We start from the raw sequence: 21483 nt of genomic DNA, 5'->3' as shown, positions 1-21483 counted from the left end.
GTTTATGCAAGGAAATCCCCTCTTTTGTCATCTTGGGACTACACTGGCTATTTTTATTTCTGCCGCTAGGCTAGGCTAGCATTGGCACGCACCAAAAGGTCAAAAAATGGGGACATTCTCTTAAAAAAAAAGAAGTAGAAAAGATACAATATTGCACGCAAACATGAACATGCCTACACAATTGATATAACTTTTCTTTTTTCTCCTTTGATCATATTGGAAAGAACCTTCTAAATATGGCACACACCAGGAATGTCAATATTTAAAGAGCACAGCAATGCGATCAAGTTTCTACATGTCAGTGAATTCAAATCATTAAGTGAATGCTGTTGGTGGTGACAATATATTTTGCAATATCAACACCCACAGGTAATGTGACAAGTTCAGGGCAACAGACTTAAGCCTCAATATATAAGCAGTGGTTTATTGTTTGCTATAGGCTAAGACAATGCTAAAAAAAAACTCTTAAAAATGAAGAAATGCCTGTTCGTAGTATCTATCGTGACTACCTTGAATGACATGCAATTTTCTCTAGACCAGCCTTCCCCAAGATGGTACCTTCCAGATGTGTTTGACTACAACTGCCTAGATTGGACAACCTGACTGGGGATGATGGGAATTACAATCTGACAAATCTAGAGGGCAGTAGGTTGAGGAAAGATGCTCTAGTCTAGCCCAACCTGCACCCCTCAGAAGTTTTGGAGTACAACTCCTGTAAGTCCCAGGAGGCAGAACCAATGGCAAGGGATTCTGGGATTTGTAGCCCAAAACACCTTGAAAGCATCAGGGTGCCTTGCCCTGCTCTAGACGACAGGTGTCTAGTCTGACGCATGTATTACATCAGGGACGGAAAACTTGGGACAGTCCAAATATTTGGGCCTACAACTCCCATCATCTCTCACTATTGGCTAGGGTGACCATATAAAAAGGAGGACAGGGCTCCTGTATCTTTAACAGTTGCATAGAAAAGTGAATTTCAGCAGGTATCCTTTGTATGCATGCAGCACCTGGTGAAATTCCCTCTTCTTCACAACAGTTAAAGCTGAAGGAGCCCTGCCTTCTTTTGTATTTTGACACGCTAGGCAGGGCTCCTGCACCTTTAACTGTTGTGATGAAGAGGGACTTTTACCAGGTGTTGCATGCATACAAATGACACCTGCTGGAATTTCCTTCTCCGTGCACCTGATAAAGATACAGGAGCCCTGTCCTCCTTCTCATATGGTCACCCTACTATTGTCTATACTAGCTAGGGGTAATGGGAGTTGTAGGCTAAAACATCTGGAAGGCCCACCCTGCCTGGGACACTATCCCCACCACTACTCTAATCTTAACATGGTTGTGAAGCAAATACAGCCTGCCAAAAACGACTGACTATATGGTCCGTTTTTATTCCAGCTGTACCGCAGACTCAGCACCTCTTAGAAATTAAACACTTCTTTGTGCTTCACGAAAGAAGTATTTTCATAGTTTCAGGCATGCTGATTCTGTACATTGACACCTGCAAGCTGCGGTGATCACCACTAGTTCAAAAGGCAGGCAGAAGCTGAGAAAAATCAATATTGCTTACAAATAGTTGTGTAAAAGCAGTTTTTAGAGATTTCTTTCCACTATTTGTTTTACTGCTAAAGAGTATTATTATTTCTTCTTTTTTTCTAGGCTCATGAAGAGATTTACAAAATGGGGGAAATGTGTAATTGAAACAGTAAAAATACATACTGGGAATTACATGCTAGGAAGGGGTCATTTCACTTTTAATGTGATCTAATATGTGATGTATAAACACACATTCTCTAATAAGGGAATTGCAATCACACAGAGATGAGTCTTTAGTTAAGTCTTAATCAGCCTCTTCATTCCCTCCCCTCCTCTTCCTTTATTCCAGTGAAATGAATACCTCAATGGAGAGATTCAGTGAATAGTAGGTTATAACACACTCGGAATGCAATAACCATTTCCCATTACAGTAGACACCATCTAGAGTTACAAGCAATTTAAACCTCACTAAAATAACTGTTTTATTATATCTTCACAAGAGACCTGCAATCTTACTGAAAGACACTACTGTAGAGATAATTGGGGTGGTGGTTTTTTTTGAACAGCCAATTCAAATTGCCTGTTCAAAAGCAAATCTGTATTTTTGTTATCTCTGTGGACAGTCAATGCCAATATGGCTTCTCCCATTTGGTTGAGACGAGGGAACTATTGCAGTTAAAAAGCAGGTGCAACATTATTTTGAAAAATCCATAGGGAGGTTCATGCTCCTGGCTGCTTTGATGTATGATTTATAATCAGTAATTATAATGCAGAAGCCAGTAATTTAACAGTGGGCTGTCTTATGTTCGTGAAAAAATAAGGGGAAAAGAAGATGGGAGTTTTTGCTGCTTGGATGAGAATTATCATTATATATTAATACGGTTTTGATGAGTCACTATTCTAAAAGGATTACTTTAATAATGTCTTTTATAACATTTGTCTACACAGTCTTCTTCAAGGGTTGTTAAATTATTTACCTTGAAAATGCTTACAAATAGGTAGAATCTGTGGTGCAGTGCAATGGCAATCAATAGACAATTACTAGGTTCGCAAGACACAAAAAAACATAGAATCTTCGAATAGCAGAGTTGGAAGGGGCCTACAAGGCCATGGAGTCCAACCCCCTGCTCAATGCAGGAATCCACCCTAAAGCATCCCCGACAGATGCTTGTCCAGCTGCCTCTTGAAGGCCTCTAGTGTGGGAGAGCCCACAACCTCCCTAGGTAACTGATTCCATTGTCGCACTGCTCTAACAGTCAGGAAGTTTTTCCTGATGTCCAGCTGGAATCTGGCTTGGATCCAGCTGGAATCATCCTTGGTAACTAGCCACAGAGGGTTGTTGTATTGTCTGAACCCAGACCGTTTCCCACAGGGTGACTTATTTTTAAGTAACAAGACACACTGACAAGCCATGGCTAGTTCTTGGGGTTGTTCAGCCCACAATGGAATGGCATGTTGCTTGAACTTGGCAGAACCAACCCATTGTGGGTTGTGGCGATCAGGCAGAGCTGCTCTTCCTGATCATGTTCACCCATGCTCCCTCAAGCCTCCCTTGCCTGTGACTGCCCCTTCAACGATGCCCAAACATCACTTTTGAGGGGCAGTCACTTTTTTGCCAACCCCCTCTTTTTCACACCCAGAAAGTTTGTAATAATACTTCTCCTCCTCCTCCTCCTCCCCCAGTGTGCAAGTGCAAACTTACAACTGTCCAGTACATATAGCCTTGTCATGTCAATGTCCTTATATGCTTCAGCAGTCAAAGGGAATGAATTGCACTAGGAAACATACAAAGACATTGAAAAGACAAGACTGCATATAGGCTACTTTGTGCACCATTGATAGTAACAGATCAGAAAAGTGCACTTAGCAAGGCGGTTCTCAGGGTTTTAAGTGTAGAACTGATACTTATCAGCCTCCTGTTTCCATTAAACACTTCCCCAACTCTCCAGCTACTTGAGAAAGGGGAGTAGTGTTTTTATGACCTTCCTAAAAGTCTGCAATAAAAGTCTGCATTAAACTGTTTCAACTGCCTCGAATTCTTATGGGCACTACTATTTTATTTATTTATTTATTTATTACATTTTTATACCGCCCAATAGCCGAAGCTCTCTGGGCAGTTCACAAAAAATTATAAAAAATTATAAAATTATAAAAATTATATATATAAAAAAGTTATAAACTCAGGGCACAAAATGCTCTTTAGTAGTGTTGAGAATCCACCGAGACCTCAGTAGGCAAATACAACAATCTAGAAAAACCTGCTTACAAAACTGGATTTGAAACCTGTTGCAAAAACTTTTTCACGGAGATTTTAAAAACACACATCCAATTTCCCAAAAGTGAATAGAAATCTGAATGAGGTACATTATAATTACCAGATTCAATCCAGATTACTGTCTTGCTAGAAGTGGGGTTGTGGTCTGGATCCAACCCATTAGAAGTAATACCGATCCATGTGGTGTCAACCTCCAAGCCTGGCATCTTTCTATTTAGGTAGCAGTTAAAAGCAAATCCCAGGAGTTCATCATAAATTGATAGGAATAAATTGGATAGGTACCATAAGTAAATATTTATACACAAGGCATGCCATAGACCTAATGGCCCTTTTCAGATGACACGCTAAGCCACAGGGGTTAAGCATTTTGAGCTAAACTCTATGACTTAGCATGTTAAGTGAACCATTCCTAACCATATTGGCTACATAACCATCGTTTAAACACAATCACTAACCATTTGCTGCAAACGGGTTAGCGGCCTAACCATGGCTTAGCGTGTTGTCTGAACAGGCCCTCTGGGTTGTTGAGAGTACACATTGATTTGGAATTAGGGATGCTCTTTACACTAAACCAACACAATCAAATGTATATTACTTATGTATATACTGGATGTGATATCAAAGTACCAACTATTTGCTCTTTTAATCTCACAATTTTAATAGTTTTTCTGTAAATTTCTGCAAGCATCAGAGGGCAGGACCCAACAGTATCCTACCAATGGCAACCAGCATTGCTGGTCCCGGTGTGCATACAGCCACGAAGCCTGGTGGCCATGATGTAGCATTTCTGGGACAAGCCTCCAAACGAGCAGAAATACTCGTTTCTGGAAGATGCGACCTGCAACTTCCAGAAACTAGCATTTCCGCTCAGTTGGAGGCTTGCCCTCACCAGTGATTGTGGCCATATGCACAACAGAACCGGTGGTGTTGAACACCAGCAGTAGGACACAGTTGCCTCCGACCCAGAGACTTCAGCCCACATTTAATAAGCAAACTCTTTGCTGTAGGCACTATGCAAGTCTCCTCTCAGTGTTTTCTATAAGCAATTGGACAAAAGGAACAAAAGAGTGACTTTGGAGTAAATATCCATGCTTGTGCTGTAAATACCATATTTGTTCCCATGACTGAAAAACAACCAACATTAGCAATTGCAACAGCTTACACGTGGGATTCAGCAATGTGATTTTGCCATAGTTCAGGACCCCTCTATTGGTTCAAACGTCTACCCTAAAACTGAGCCACACATTTTGCCAATGGCTATGGCAGAATAAGTCAGAGACCATTTTTCTGGAGTGAATAGTCCTTATGGAGGACAGATGCTTCCATCAATCATGAAAAGATTGGGACCAAATACATAGAAATCGTGAAAACAAAGCTGTTTAAATGAAACATTTTATTAACTACAGCGGGAATTATTTCCAAAGTCTCCTCAATGTTGCTGTAACAGTTAATTCTTACAATTGAGAGTTCCATGAAAAGGTATTACATTCCTTATTTCAATTGTTATTGATAATTCACAGATAAATCAATTTACAATTTCAAGACTGTTGTCATTTAAAAAAAAAATTCATCGTACTCTACAAGCAAAACCTTCCTGAGGTATGCAGTTCTGTTAAATCCAAAAATAGGGAGAGGAAAAGCAACTGTAAGAAGTGACTTATCCATAAAGTGGAAGGAAAAGTACTTCAACCATAGGCTCAAGGAATAATTTAAAATTACTGCTATATGAAAGGGAAGTGATTGTGTGTGTGTGTGTGTGTGTGTGTATGTGTGTATATATGTATATATGTGTGTGTGTGTAATATAATATATAATATGCAAGTATATATAATTCTTTGCATATCAGCATCTGCACAAAAACATACAAGAATGTTTTGATGTAATTTAGCACAGCAGGCTGACACTGAGTTTCATTTTTGTTTAAAAAGTAAAGAGAAAGAAAGGGAGAAAATCCTAAGGCCCAAATTAGGGTAATTAACTTGGATATACATATTTGCTTGTGAAGTCCTCATCTTCTGCATAATTAAAGCAGATAAATATTCTGAAATATAATGCACAGCATGCTTTTTTATTTATACAGCCAATACACATGATTGCCCTCATTCACAAGGACATTGTCAGTGCAGGAAACACAACTGGATTCTGTCTAGAGGGAAATGAATATCCTTCCTACGAAGTCACGTTTTCCAACTCATCTTCAGCAATTAAGTAAAATTAGACAGACAAAGTCATGACCTCCTGCAAAAAAATCATGGCTTTAGACTGGCATGCGTTCACATGGCCCTCCACTAGGGGGCAGGGCCTACTCCTTAACTAATGAGTGATATTATTCTAAAGGCATGGATACCTCAATAGCATTCATAAAAAATATAAAAAATCTCAGAAGGATTATTAAGTTTTGCCTTCTTCAATTGCTCTGGAGGGGTGAAAGCTTTACATGTGCTGGAGAAGTCCAGAAAATGCAGTGTTGCTAAAAAAAAAATGCGGGGAGAGAATTTTCTTTCAGCTTTGTATCCTGAGGTATTAATGTATGGATAAAACTCACTATCATTTGATGCTGGAGGGAGAACACAGTATGGGCTTCCCTGAAAAACTAAATTTGGTACATAGCCATATCTAACTGGACTCATCTCCTTCCATGTACTGCAGTAAGTGACACAGAGTGAATGCTGCTTAAAACAAGACCATTAATGATCTGTCCCGACACAGCCTAACTGACATGCAAGGTAGAATTCTGGCTCAATGTACAATGTTAATCTAGAAGACCATTCTTAAACGGTAACACATCATTAACACTCAGCCATCCTTTGTCCTTCTAGGAATGCAGGATGAAGCACCTACTGTGATCAATATGTGATCCAAAAGTAATTACCAATGTGGACTAATGTTTACAAGCACTCTTACATCTCTGAGCAAATCAATTCTTTCTCTGACTTAGCAGAACCATGAATGACGGCTGGAATACAGGGAAATAATTAAAAATCAATCAATCAGCACAATGTAGTCTATGTCACCAGTGAGAAGAGCATTTACTTGGGTTTACCTAATTTCCAGGAGAGCTAAGGGTGTGGATTTATTATGAACTAAGAAATAACTTGACAAAGTGTCTACAGATAAAATACTTTTATAAAGCTCTTTAGAACTAATTTTGTATTCTCTTGTGATACGTCATTTAAGTACTGACTTTATGCACTTGTATCACCATCATTCACATCACATCTTTGCTTATATCATAGAAACTGTCTGCCTGCCTCCCAAATATGCCTGCAACGTAGCTCATGTGTACCTTCCTGGTTCTTATTACAAAACACAACCAGTACGGAACAGCTTGCAGATCAAGATGACAACTAATACAATGGAACGTGCAAACTGATTTTTCAAATCAGAGATAAATATGCCACTATTATGTACAGTTATATCACCATGTTAGCTTTCAACTAGTATGATGCTGTAGATGAAACAGTACCAGTTGGCTTTATAGCGGAAGACCCAACTCAACTTGTGTGGATGTAGCTTCAAATGTGAGAATCTAAGGAACAGTCACAGTAGAATAGAATCCAGTAATAGTCAGGTCTTTTAACAAATATACCCAATGTTGTGACTTGCTAATTTTCATCTTTAGTCTTTTTCAATCCAAATCTTCTCCAAGCCTTCTCAAATGCCACTTGGCCCATGAGGAATGTGATGACAAAATTCCGTTTGTACCAATCCCTTCAGATCCAAGAGAACAAAGCAGCAAAAACACACAATTAGCCATCCTGAAATCATTACTGACAGAAAAAAAGGCTTAAGATTTTGAGAAACCCTGATCCTCGCATTTTCTTTTCTTGAGCAATTAAAACAAAATTACCAAAGAACATCTCGATTTCTAGTTTTTAAAATGCCGAGTCAGAAAGATGTCCCACTTGTAATCTGTGTGTATATAACGCATTGCCTCCAGCCAATTTGCTCCGTATTGCAGATAGGCTTCCAAAGAAATTTAATTACTTGTTATATAAGCTATAATAATGTAATGAGATAGCAAGGCAGTGAGAAAAGAATTAGCTTAAGGGACATCCCAGGACTTCGATTTAAAAGGCTGTCCTATTATGTACAAAAACTAAAGTAAAAGAACCTCTGAAAAATTAAAGATTTCATCCAGTACATCAAATGTTTTGATCTAAGTATTTATTTATTCCATATAAATATAATTCCATATATAATATATGGAATATATGATATATTATGATTCCATATAATATATTTTTTCCAGATATATATTATTAACAGTGGCATGGATCCAGATTTTGCTCCTGCCAGCAGGAGCATCCCTTGGGCAGAGCACTCAAGAGTAGAGATGTTGCAAGCGCCCGACTGAGTCTGGAAGTCTGATGGACTCCCTTGTGGCCGCAGTCCCAAAAACCCAGTCAAGCGCCACAGCATGTTGGCGGACCAGTGCTCCGAGTGTCTGAGAGGCTGATGAGTGCTCAGCAGCCAGCCATCCTCATCCGAAGCCTCCAAATGACGTAATTCCCCCCACTGAGTAAATGGAGCCTTTACAGTTGCCATTTACGCAACAGGGGGAATTACATAATTTTCAGAGTCTCCATTGTGGTGCACAATGGAGACTTCGGACAGGGAAGACAGCTGCTGGGCACTTGTTGGATGCTCGCTAAGCCGCCAAAGCTGGGGCAAATGGCAGCAGTGGGGCGAGCGTCCAGCAGGCTAGACCGGGTGAGTTCACCCTCCCCTACTCAAGGGACACTTCTGCCAGCAGGAGGAAGGGCACCCTGACCTCTTCCAATTTCAAATTTCCCTGCCCCATGTGCCCTCTGAAAATCTGCTCCAAATGGAACGGTGTGGGAGGTGGTGCCATGGGCTACAGAGGAGGTGGGAATCAAGAAAAGCCATTTCCCCACCCCACCCCATTTCACCCAGGTGGGATCCATCCATTGGATCAAAAACCTTTCAAGGAGAGAAGGAGACCTCCCTTTCACAGAAGGTGACATTCGGATCTAACCCATTATGTATTATTTTAAATAACCTTCAGAAGTATGGCATTTATAAAGGATTTTAAATTACATAATCAAAGTCTGCACTAGTCTGACACTACCAGTGGGCTCCTTACAAATGCTAGGTTTATAATCCACACGTAGTAACTTTGTCACCTTAGCTCCCCACCCCACCGAATATCCTTCTACCAGAATTTTCCAGCACATTTACCTGAAATTATGCTCCATTGATTCCCATTGAACTTATTTCCAAGAACAGCTAGTATGAAGAAACCTCCCCTGCCCCCAAACTTTCTAATTAGAGACAACATTCCTCTCTTACAAAGCTATTTAACTTTTGCCACATTAGTGAACCTCCTTTTTACTGTTTCAATGTGCAAACACTATTGTTCATGGCAAAGCCCGAGGCCTCTGGCAGCTCCCAATAATCCCAAATGTCTCTTTGCCTCTCTTTTGCTCTTACATTAACTGATATATGGGCTAGTTTGCAAGGGCACTGCAGCCCACTGTGGCTTATTTAAGCCACGGTGGGTTGCGGCATATGCTGATGGCCATTTTGAATGGGCTACAATTATTTTGAGAACCTGTCTTTTTACAGTAGCTGCTCACTATCAGCAGGGAATCTCTAGCTTTGCCTTGTTTGCTTTAGCAGTGGGCTAGCTATTGTGATCTGATCTATTGGACGAGGCTTTTTTTTTGAGAATAGCAGAGTTGGAAGGGGCCTACAAGGCCATCGAGTCCAACCCCCTGCTCAATGCAGGAATCCACCCTAAAGCATCCCTGACAGATGCTTGTCCAGCTGCCTCTTGAAGGCCTCTAGTGTGGGAGAGCCCACAACCTCCCTAGGTAACTGATTCCATTGTTGTACTGCTTTAACAGTCAGGAAGTTTTTCCTGATGTCCAGCTGGAATCTGGCTTCCTTTCACTTGAGCCTGTTATTCTGTGTCCTGCACTCTGGGAAGATCGAGAAGAGATCCTGGCCCTCCTCTGTGTGACAACCTTTTAAGTATTTGAAGAGTGCTATCATGTCTCCCCTCAATCTTCTCTTCTCCAGGCTAAACATGCCCAGTTGTTTCAGTCTCTCCTCATAGGGCTTTGTTTCCAGACCCCTGAACATCCTGGTTGCCCTTCATGGATGGGGAGTTAGGAGACCTGCCTGTAAGTGGCAGGGACAGAGGGAGGCGGGGAGAAAATGCAGGAGCAATCAGCCAATTAGCTGTGGTAGTGAAAGAACCCGAGAGGCAGAGAGCAATGTGATTTGGTAGTTGCAGCAGTGCACTGCAAAGGCATCATAGGGGAATTTGAAAATGCAGGTGAAAGAGAGCACATGCACACAATTTGGACCTACACTAGGAGATTTTGCAGAGCAGAGCACTCACAGAGATTAGAAACAAGATCCATCCCAATTCAACGACCAAGAATGAGCCTGTCAGAATTTGCCTGCCTTGTTGTGACTGACTGATGAGGATTTGTTTGGATGGTAAGGAGTGGAATGGAGAGGAGAGGCCCGAAAAGGCCTCCGGCCGAGCCTGCTTAACAAGGTGGTCAATGTTACCATTTGACTGAGGGTGGGAGGAGACCCACCCACCCACCCCTACAGCCTGGGAAGGTCCCAAAGTGGCCTTGGAGGCAGTGCTCATTGCTGAAGTAGCTCCTGCTTGAATAATAATGATCAGCTGCCTGAGAGAGCTGCTGCCAGTTAGAGTAGACAATACTGAGTTAGATGGACAAATTATTATTCTAGCAAGCTCAGGCTGCCAGCCTTGAACCTCAACATTTTGAGTTACATCCAGTCTTGGGTGAGACCTCTGCTCACACCATGAAACTTTCTCTTCCCTTCTGTACACCTCCAAAATCTGTTTCAAAGAACCCCTCAACCCGGGGGGAGGGGGCTGCAGTGGGGAACAGGAATCAGTTCTTCTAGTTGGGGGGGGGGGATAGACATCATTGGACATAACCTGTACCTGTTGGGGGAGGTTCTGGAGAGTGAAAAAGGGAAAGGTCTCCACTTTTCCTTTCCTTCCTCATGAAACATCCCTGCATAGTGCAGCAAAAGGAGTTTTGTTTTTGACTAACCTAATCTCCCACACACCTCAGCATATTTACAGTGTCAGGGACTTGAGCAGTATATTTCTCCCCTTCCTATTAATCTTTTTCCTTCTCAGCTTCCTGGAAGCTAACAGGTCCTTTTCAGACCATTTCGAGAGGTATTTTTAATTCTTTTAATCTAGAAATTTATATATTTATTTAATTCTGGATGCCTTGGGAGTCCTAGGGTATGGGTATACCTACACCAGCCCTATATCCCGGGATCGTTCCTGTGCATCCAAATACCACACAGAGGAACCCGGGAGCAGGCAGGGACGATCCCTCCATTTTCCTGGGATAACCTTTAGGTGTAGAAAGGGCCTATGTTGAAGCCAATCCCTGATTTTGGGGTTGCCTCATTTCACTTCCACCCTGTCAGCCACCCAAGTTCTCTATTAAATCTCACCCCTATTAAGTACTATCCCCTCCTATCTTTATCCTGTACCTTTAAAATGTTAAGAAATAATGCTTTGTGTCCTTGTCTCTCCTTATACCCCAAGGATTCCTTTACCACATCCAGAGGAACCGATGCAAGGGATTGATGTTCATTCAAGTACTGAAGTAAGTTATGTTAAGTATATTCAGTGGGCTAAATTCAACATTACCTGAGCAGACTTCAGCTCAAGCAACAGTAGTTCCCCTTTTTCTCCTCTCCCCTGCATGCCCCTTACATATGCTACAGAAGATCTCCCAACACTCCAGAGCAGATCTGGGAGGGTGCAGGAAGGAGTGGGAATTTGATCCACCAGCTGTGTTCATTCCATTGAAAGTGGGTGGGATCTAAATCCTGCTGTTAGTCCTAAGTTGCATTATAATTTTTTAAAAAAAAAACATTATGAAGTATTCCTTTCAGCATTAGTTTGGTAGAACAAGGTGTGTAATGGAAAGAAGGCTATGTGCCAGGATGCAATAAGCCAGCCAAACAGCATTCCAGACCAATGAAAGAATCTCCATCAGCTACAGCAGGGGTGAGCAGATTTTAGGCTTACAGGGACCTACTTGTGTGTGTTTTTGTTTTGTTTTTTGCTAGAACACTAAAATTCTGAGTCTAGGAATTTGTTTTGAGTATCAGAACTGAACACGGTCCTTCCAAATAAAACCCCACCCCTGCTTAGTTCCTCTCCTATGCAACTTCCTTCAATTCAACACTATAATTTAGGGAGGAAATTGTTTTGTTGTTCCTACTATTAAAAAATTGGGAGCCAGAAATCCTAGCCAATCTACTGCAAATCACCCAGAGATATATCAGTAGAACTCAACCTACCTTCTACCCAATCCTGATCTACAGCAAATCCTTGCTACATTTGTGGCTATTAGACTGGGCCTAGACTAGGGATAGACATGCTTGAGTCCCAAGGGAATTCATGTTAGTCTCTTAAAAGGCAGGATCAAACCCTATTGAGGGCTTTTGAAGTTGTAGGACTTTTTTCTCTCTAAACAGGCATAGGATTGTGCCCTAAATAGTTTAAAAATAAATAAATAAATCTGGGATTAAAGCTTGCTTAACTCCTGTCTGGATCTAACCCATTGCAATTAAAAATGACAAAGACTGCTGAATCTTATGCCATAATACATTTGTTGGTTTTTTAATGAGCACTAAACTTTAAAAACAAAATTAATGCTGACAATTGGATTTTTTCCCCTGTGACTAAGAGCAAGGGTTTCATGGTTGTGGTCAAATCAAACCCAATCACTATAGTGTACGCAAAGTTTCTATACGAACATCTGTATGCATATGTAACAAGATCAATTAACAATTAATTTGTGAGTGGGAAAATATACTGGCATTTTACTACTTTTTGTTATGCGTTTTAAATTGTGTAATTTTAATGGGTGCTTTATTATTGTTTTGCCTTCTTTTGTGAGCTGCCTTGGGAGAAAACGCCCGACTTCTAAAAATGGTCTAAGTAGGCTTATTCAAAAATAACACATTAAATTCAATATGACTTATTCCCAGATGTCTATAGGGCTGCAGCCTAAATAAATACTGTGTTAAAATATGCCCAAGGAAATTGCTTCGTTTCCCCATTAGCATTTAATGTTATTCTCATCCCTTTTGTCCTATTAAATTGCATGTCTGTGGATAGGGTTATGCCTTTTTAATTTTTATATGGCGCCTACAATAACAATTGACAAACTATAAATAATAAATGATGAAGCAAAGTTTCTGATTCTTAATGGAAGAATGAACTTGCACAACACATATAGAATAGTTGGATTGGGTTCAGGTACAAACTCAGTTTGTAAGTCTACAATTATTCAGGCTACACTCCTAAATATTCTTATAGCACAATCCTGTACATGTCTACTCAGAAGCAAGTCTCATTTAGTTCAATGGGGGCTACTCCCATGTAAGTGGGTACAGGATTGTAGCCCTGAAATGCCTTCAAACTGCCATCAATTGAATTTACTTACAGTCTAGGTGTGTGAGTGTATCACAAACACAAACACACACCCTAGACTAGAGGTAAATTCAATTGATGGCAGTTTGAATGTATTTCAAGACTACACATACAGTATAAGGTCAGGGTTTTCATCTTTTATAATAAAAAATATAACTTCAACTCCATCTCACCACTCTAATAATAATAATAATTCTGTTTCTAAATGGCTCTGGTTTAAAATGCAGTATGAAAGGCCCACTGGAAGCGTCATCAGATGTGGGGAAATCGTGTTTCCTTACTGTTGCTTCCCCCCTGCTTCTGTCTCACAATACTTCCTTTTTCTTTGCACAGGGAAGAGGAAGTAAACAATGACCATGTGGCCCATTCAGTAGGTGTTTTTATCCCGCTGCTTCTCCTGCACACAGCAGGAAATGGGTGATGTTTCGCTACAGCCAAAAAAGCCAGATTTTCCGGGTCTTTTTTTGCACTGGGAAAATGAGAATAGGCAGGAGATGCATGGAAGGCAGACAGCATTGTCAAAAGGATCCATGTAAAATCATGAGAAAGACGAGAAATGGGTTGCCCTCCAGGTGAAAGAAACTGCTATATGAAAAGCAAGATCAATTGCAAATTAAACTGGATGAAAATTATTTCTAACCTCTTTTTAGCATTTTAGATGTTACCACTGCTATCAATAGGGGTCAGAAAGGCAAACAAAAGAATGTTTAACATTGTCACTCTTTTATTCCCAGGTTAACCAGTTGATATGTTGCTACTGAGTTTAACATTCACATTATGCCAACAAGGTGCCAGATGCAATGTGCCCTGATACTTTTTGATCCCTGCCTCAAGGGCTTCCAATCTCCATTAGTCAGACAAGACAAGTAAGCAGAGAGGGATTAGGATACACAAAGAACAATAAGCGTATTGGCCTTAAGTAAAATCCCAAAGCCCATATTAATGTAACACTTTTCTTAAACCAACCAAATGATCAAAACGTGCAAGCTTTTGAGATCTCTAGATTTTTTCATTGGGCAAGTTGATGCTGTTTTTACTTCTTGGCTAATGAAGAGATCTGGAGATCTCAAAAGCTTACTTTTTTGGGTGATCTTTCTGTTGGTCTAATAAAGATATGTTCTTATGTTCTTATATTACGCTAATATGGATTTGGAACAAAGAACAATGTAGATGGATCAGCGAGGAATTAGATGGCAGCAGAGAAATAAATAAGGTAAGATTACCATAGTTTTTGTTAAAAGATGGGCTTCAAAGACGGGCATAAAGGAGAAAGATTGAATTGATTTGACAAAAAAAGAGAGAAGGAAATTCTGGATACAGAAATAATATTCTCACCTGTTGTAGCATATATGTTTTTTAAAGTTTTTATTTAGAAAATCTTTGTAAAATTCAGCCATTTCTTCTGCATTCAATGTTGCTTTCCGGCCTGAAAGAAAAACAGCAAATTCCCTACATCAGAGAACAGCTTTATTTTATCACAGCTCAGATTGAGTTGAACTTGCATCTGGCAGACACGGGTTCTAGTCATGGTTTTTCTATGGGTTTCTTGCTACCTGTAACCCGGCTTTCTCTTTATGTAAGAAGCGAATGATAATGCCCTCCTTATGGGACAGCTGTGCAGATGGTCACAGTAAAAAATGTTTAAAGCACCCTGTAAATTAAAAGCAGTAAATTAATAAGCAACAGCACTTGTAATAGCTAGCTGAACTGAATAGTGCAGTATTAAGTGGAGAAAACTCTTCCCCTTTTTAAAATGGAGTAGCTGCAGATTCTCAGCACAAGCAGGGTTGGCCAAAACAACATCTTCCCAAGCTTCTGCTTTAACAATATGATTTTCATTACACTTTTCTTGAACAAGAGTTATCTGTCTTGGAAGTTCACTGGCAGGAACTTAACATCCTTACCCCAAAATACATGTACTGAAAAACAGCGGCTCACATTCCCCCCTTGTAGCAAGTAGAAGTTGAAAATTAGAGAAACTGTAACGATGTTAAGAGTATTATTAGAAAGCCCAAACCAAATATCACCCAAATACATACATATGCACTCTTGCCTAGCACTAAAGATGTGGTGCAAGTATTTGGTCTACAAAAGTACTCTGAAACGTAGAACCAATAATCTAACCTCTTTCATCTCTGAGTTGGACACCTTTGGCTTTCAACCTGGAGCAAACAAATTCTTCTTTCTCCTGAAATACAATTGGGAAATATTATATTGTACTGGTTCTTCGCAGATAAGTGGGCAATATTTCATCCCATTCAAAAGAACATCTTACCCTGCTCATGGTAATGGACTATGAATTTTTTGTTTTGTTTTACCAATAAAACATCGTAATATATATTATTTGGGGATTTATATTATTTTGATTCCATTTTATTCTTAAGAACTATAAGATACAAAGATTATATAGCTATACAAAGACAAAGGAAGAAGCCAGTGAGATGAACTACTACCAGTATCAGAAGAGAGACGGTATGCCTATATACACTAGTTGCTGGGGAACGTGGGTGGGTGTAGTTGGATGGCTTTAAAAGGTTAAATTCCTGGAGAAGACTATCAACGGCTTACTCCTGATAGCTATGTACTATGTACTACCTCCAGCAGCATTGCTGGGGAACATGGGTGGAAGGATGCTAGTGCACTCTTGTCCTGCTTGTGGGTCCCTGGTCAACAGCCACTGTGTGAACAGAATGCTGGACTAGTCGGATCCTTGGTCTGATCCAGCAGGGCTCTTCATGTGTTCTCATGAGGGTGTTGTTGCACTCGTGTCCTGCTTGTGGGTTTCTGCCAAGCAGCTGGGTGGCCACTGCTGTTAGCCTCAGACAGGCATGCAGGCCTGTCTTGACCAAAAAGCCTGCTCTCTAGAGCCCATTCAGCTCTATGGACTGCATGGGAAGCAACAAAACAGGCCAAAGACAGACATGGAGTGATTTCCAAGAAGTTAGAAGCAGAAGCACCTTTAAAAAAATCTGTGAGCTAGAGATAACAGAGAAAAGTCCCTAGTATCTCATGACAGCAATTGCTGATGAAGTACAAGGCAGCAGAATTTGCGGGTCAATCCAGGAGGGCAGATAAGGGCAGTTGTCCAGATGGAAGCTTAACCATTGGGACTAATAGATGGGTGTTGCCCAAAAGAGTGCCTGGCAAAGGGAAAAGCTGGGCTGGACTGACTATAAGAACAGGTAAGCCCTATTATTATTATTATTATTTATTTATATAGCACCATCAATGTACATGGTGCTGTACAGAGTAAAACAGTAAATAGCAAGACTCTGTAAGCATAGGCTTACAATCTAATAAAATCATAGTAAAACAATAAGGAGGGGAAGAGAAGGCAAACAGGCACAGGGTAGGGTAAGCAGGCACAGGGTAGGGTAAAACTAACAGTATAAAGTAACAGTATAACAGGCCTCTCCAGTAAAGGCGGAGAGGCGTGACACCACCGCCACTAAGAGGGACTTCTTCTGCATGCATGTAGAACTGCTTCCCACTCTCAACCCACCCGCATGGCTTGGGGTTTGGCCACCCCCCATAGTATGCGTGCGTAGTAAGTATGCTTGATAGATTGCTTTGCTAGGATACTTAAGACTTGCTTATGGTTGCTATGACTCAGAACATTTAATGGATTACTTTTGAATAAATGCTACGTGGATGGCGTGCAACTCTTAAGTTTTTATGTCAGTTCTCATTTGTACCCTAAAAAGAACCTGGTATTTTGGGATTAGTAAAAATCTGTCTAGTCATCTAGGACCAAAATGCCTTCTGGATGTAGAGGCTATACTATTTGGTATAAATCTTTCCAAATTGTCACAACATGATTATTGGTCAGTTGTGAAAGGGAGAATGACTGTGACTGTGTCTAAGACGTTAGCTGAGTTCAGCCTCCCTAGGGCTACCCTTTGGGGTGAGTTCTGAGATTAAGGGGGCTCAGTGGAATCTTTGACAGACCCCTCCATATGTGTGTGTGTGTGATACACACACACACACACCGCAGTTTTTAAAGCTCAGCTAAAAACTTTTCTTTTTTCTAAAGCTTTTAAAACTTGATTTTGATCTTACTTTTATACTGTTAGTTTTACTCTACCCTGTGCCTGTTTGGTGCATTCTCTTCCCCTTCTTATTGTTTTATTATGATTCTATTAGAATGTAAGCCTATGCGGCAGGGTTTTGCTATTTTATTGTTTTACTCTGTACAGCACCATGTACATTGATGGTGATATATATATATATATATATATATATATATATATATATGAGAGACAGGCTTCTTCTGCACCCCGTATATAAGGGGAAGTGATTTTGCCAGCAGCTGAAACAGCAATATTGTGACCTTACAATAAACCAACTTCTCCATACATAAGGGTGACTTGAGCACAGCACCTGTGGCACTCCAAAATGACCTATATTTTGAAGTTAACACTGTGTGAACAGAATGCTGGACTAGATGGACCCTTGGTCTGATCCCACAGGGCTCTTATGTTTTAACTGTCACCACCACTTTCCCCTTCACCAAGCAGGAAGTAGGCGCTTCCTCCCCTCAGAACCCTCATTCTAATCAATTGTTCTGTGTGCAGGAGGGGAAGAAGAAGTAAGCTGTCAGCATCTCTTCAAAATAGGCTTTTTAAAAACAACAATATTTAATTATATATATACTACCTCTCCCTTATTAGTTGTGTGTCATATGTTTTAATTTAGAGTGTGTGCTTGAGGGGAAGGCCTGTCATGCTACTTTGTAAACTGCTCTGGGAGCCATTTTGCCTAAAGGGCAGGACATACATGCTGTAAATAAATAAATAATAAAAATATTATGCCTCAAAAGTTGCACCAAATAGCAACAGCAGAAAAACGTTGGACATTTTTCTCAGCAGTTCTCCCTGCAAGCTTTTAAAAGATTCCCAGCACCACCAAGTGGTTTCATACTTTCTCTGCACGCTCACCTTTCTAAATGATATATTCTGGTTTGCCCAGAATTGTTGATTCCAAACCTGTGTCTCCTGTCTGAGCTCTCGAAGTCTTCGCTCCAATTGAGATTCATGTTTAGGAATATAAAATATTACTGGACGGAGGTTTGAACATCGATCAGGAGGACCAATCCAATCATGGCAAGAATGTGAAGGAGGATAAAATCCTGAAGCCTTAAAAAAGAAAAAAGAAAAGAAGGGCTATTTGATTTTTGTATAATATAAAAACATTACAAACCATTTCAGTTTTAAGTCATCTGAAAGCATATTAGACACAGAAAGTTAATTGCGTGACACAGATTAACAACATATAGTCTCCAGATCACATTTGTTGGAATGCACACACTTCTCATTTGTTTGTTTTTCAAAAAAGATTTCCAGCAATCATGATACCGTATCCAAATTTAGGGCTTCTTTAGATTAAGGGGAAATCACATTTCCTTACCAGGGATGTGCTTCCTGCTTCTCTTGCGCAATTGTAATGGGGCTGCATTATACTGCCAGAGAGGGACGACCGCATGGTCTATAATGGAAAACTTTCCCTCCTCTCACTGCTCATAGCCCTGAATGGGATAGCGCCGTCTAGTGGGTGATTTGAAGCACAACTTCCCCTGTACACGGTAGGAAATCTTGAGATATTTCAATAGAATCAAGATATCAGTGGTTTTTTAAAAAATGGAATTACCAGGGGAAGGCACAGGAGACATGCAGAAGGTTGCTGACATTGTCAAAAGAACCCACAAAATAATATTAGATGAGTAATGATGTGGACTATAGTTGACGAAAACTTATGCCAAAATAAATCTTTAAGGAGGCCATAAGACTTTGCTGGTTTTGCTGCAATAGACTAACCCAGCTGCTCCTCTGGAAATAGACTAAAACTGGGCTGTTGCCTATTATCTGGAAGCCATTGTTCTTTTGTCATTGACCAGGCTGTCACGGAATGCTCACAAGTATTCTAACTATTCTGAGTGGGAAGGAAAACATTACAGAACGTTGACAAACACAGCTGCTTCTATAAAGGAAATGAAAGGTTCCAACAGCTGGGAAATTATTCAAGAAGAAAGTTGGGGCAGGAGGGACTGTGTACTAGAAGGAAGCAGGTTGGGGCAATGAAGAGACATGCATGCTAGATGCTACAAGGAGACTGACAGCTGGGAAGTTGTGTGAAAAGAGAGTCTAGAGAGGCACTGAGAGGTGTGTGACAGGGGCCTCAAAGGGAGGGTAGTGGAAAGACAGATCATAAAAGCGGGCTGAGACAAAACGCACAGACCTAGTTAGGATTGTTTGAAGAGGCAGAGAGACCTGATGGAAAGGGCAACAGAGAAAGGACTTCGGAAGGGTGGCCGATGAAAAAGTACAAGCTGGGAGGAAAGCTCCGTCTAAGTCTAGTGGCATAGGGAGAAAATCATATTTCGATTTGAAACTACCAGACTCTTGCATGTTTTAAAGGTGGCAAAGTCAGCCATTAGCCAGGGTCCCAGAATCAGCAAAAGACAAACACCCCAAAAGCACCACCTTTCTCACTTTGCACAAAATACCCAAGGAAGTCTGAGGTCAGATGTGAGAATGTCCAGTTTACACAGTCCATCTAGTCCAGCACTCTGTTCCCACAGTGACCTGTCGACCAGGGACCCACAAGCAGGACATGGTGCAACAGCACCCTTCCACCCATGATCCCCACCAACTGGTGTATACAGGCTTACTATCTCTGATACTGGAGGTAGCACATAGCCATCAGGACTAGTAGCCATTGATTGCCTTGCTCAAGGGCCCTAACATTTTTGGAGCCAGCACAGGCTCTTTCCTGTGCATGGCTTATATCGCTGGAAAAAGCTTCTACATGTTTAAACTGCAACTGCTGTTGTTTCTTACTCAGATGTAAATTTAATCTATTGCATATCCTGTTAGTTCTCACACAATTTGGACTAGGATCTCCACTCAGCCATGAAGTTCCTCTCTTGGGGAAGAGCCATACTTCAGTGGGCAAGCACATGATTTGCACGTAAAAGGTCTCCAGAAACTCCAAGGAGGGCTGGCAAAAACTCCTGCCTGAAACTCCAGAGAGCCACAGCTAGTAAGCACAAGAGTGGTGCCCAATTATATCGTCCCACTGACCAAATTCCAATGCATACGAGCTCCTATTTCTCAGCCTGAGCTACCTCACAGGGTTGTTGTGAAGATACATGGGGAGGGGGAGAGAAGTAACACCATGTAAGATGTACTGAACTCCTTGAAAAACAGCTGGCTATAAATGAAATAAAAACAAGCAACTTTGTTTAAATCAGGCAGGCAAGTCATGATCCTCATGCAGGTCTACTCAAGCATGAGGCTCACCATGTTCAATAGGGCTTATACTCCCAAGTAAAGTAAAAGGATATATGATTACAGCGCAAATGAATGAAGTATTTTACCATTGGCTTTCATCATTTGCCAGTGTAGACTACCTGGTGCTCTCTAAATGTTTTGCAATACAATTCTCATCACGGTCGATGGTAAGGGAGTTGTAGCCCAACCTACAGAACATGGGCCATACCATAGATCAATCTTCCCCAACCTGGCGCCGTCCAGCTGTGTTGGACTACAACTCCCATGGCTGGCTGGGGGATGCTGCGAGTTGTAGTCCAACCTACAGAACATGGGCCACACCATAGATCAATCTTCCCCAACCTGGCGCCCTCCAGATGTGTTGGACTACAACTCCCATGGCTGGCTGGGGGATGCTGGGAGTTGTAGTTCAACACATCTGTAGGCCACTGGCTTGGCGGAAGGGTGCCATAAGATTCTGTGGAGAAGCCCCACATCCCTGTATTACCCGGCTTTCTGGGGGCGGGGGCGCGGCCTCCCTTTCCGGCCCTTCAGCGCGCGAGAAGCCTCCGGGGGACGAGGCGGGCGACGAGGAGCAACAACGGGGGCAGGAAGGGCAGCGCGAGGCCCGCCCCGAGCGGCCTAGAAGGACGCGGCTCGCAGCAGCCGTTGCCATTCCCGGCGGCGCCTCGCGCATGCGCACAACCAAGTTACCAATCCTCACGCTCGCCCCAAGAGCGAAGAGCGGCGCCTGTTAAGTTCCTTTAATAAACACGACCGCGGCGGCGACGGTGCTGCCACTGCTGCTTTACGGCAACGTCGCGAAAGGAGAAGGGAAACTTCGCGTGTCTTCCCGGCACTCTCCAAAGCCGCGGCGGCGAGAGGAAAAAGAGGCGAGTGCGCACGCGCGCCGGGGCTTGGTTCAA

At 41.5% G+C, this 21483-nt stretch overlaps 1 protein-coding gene across 1 annotated transcript; it reads right to left on the bottom strand.

Moving 5' to 3' along the window:
* Nucleotides 1-5184: 5184 nt before the first annotated feature.
* Nucleotides 5185-21240, bottom strand: LOC134393155 (cytochrome c oxidase assembly factor 8). Its single transcript, XM_063118117.1, has 5 exons — nt 21066-21240; nt 18227-18424; nt 15414-15477; nt 14625-14715; nt 5185-7519 (listed from the first exon to the last, which is right to left on the bottom strand). The coding sequence occupies exons 1-5, from the start codon at nt 21231-21233 to the stop codon at nt 7414-7416; spliced, it is 627 nt and encodes a 208-aa protein (XP_062974187.1). The 5' UTR covers nt 21234-21240; the 3' UTR covers nt 5185-7413.
* Between the last annotated feature and the right edge of the window lie 243 nt (nt 21241-21483).

Source organism: Elgaria multicarinata, chromosome 2, assembly GCF_023053635.1.
Source record: "Elgaria multicarinata webbii isolate HBS135686 ecotype San Diego chromosome 2, rElgMul1.1.pri, whole genome shotgun sequence".
NCBI lineage: Eukaryota > Metazoa > Chordata > Lepidosauria > Squamata > Anguidae > Elgaria > Elgaria multicarinata.
The sequence above is the reverse complement of the archived record's forward strand: the minus strand, read 5'-3'. Positions and strand labels throughout refer to the sequence as shown.

Coding starts and splice junctions, on each gene's coding strand:
- LOC134393155 (XM_063118117.1), bottom strand. CDS start 21,233: ATGGCAACGGCTGCTGCGAGCCGCGTCCTTCTAGGCCGCTCGGGGCGG. Junction 18,425..21,065: donor CCCCGCCCCCAGAAAGCCGG/GTAATACAGGGA, acceptor TTCTTTTTTAAG/GCTTCAGGATTTTATCCTCC. Junction 14,716..15,413: donor CCAACTCAGAGATGAAAGAG/GTTAGATTATTG, acceptor TTTTTCTTTCAG/GCCGGAAAGCAACATTGAAT.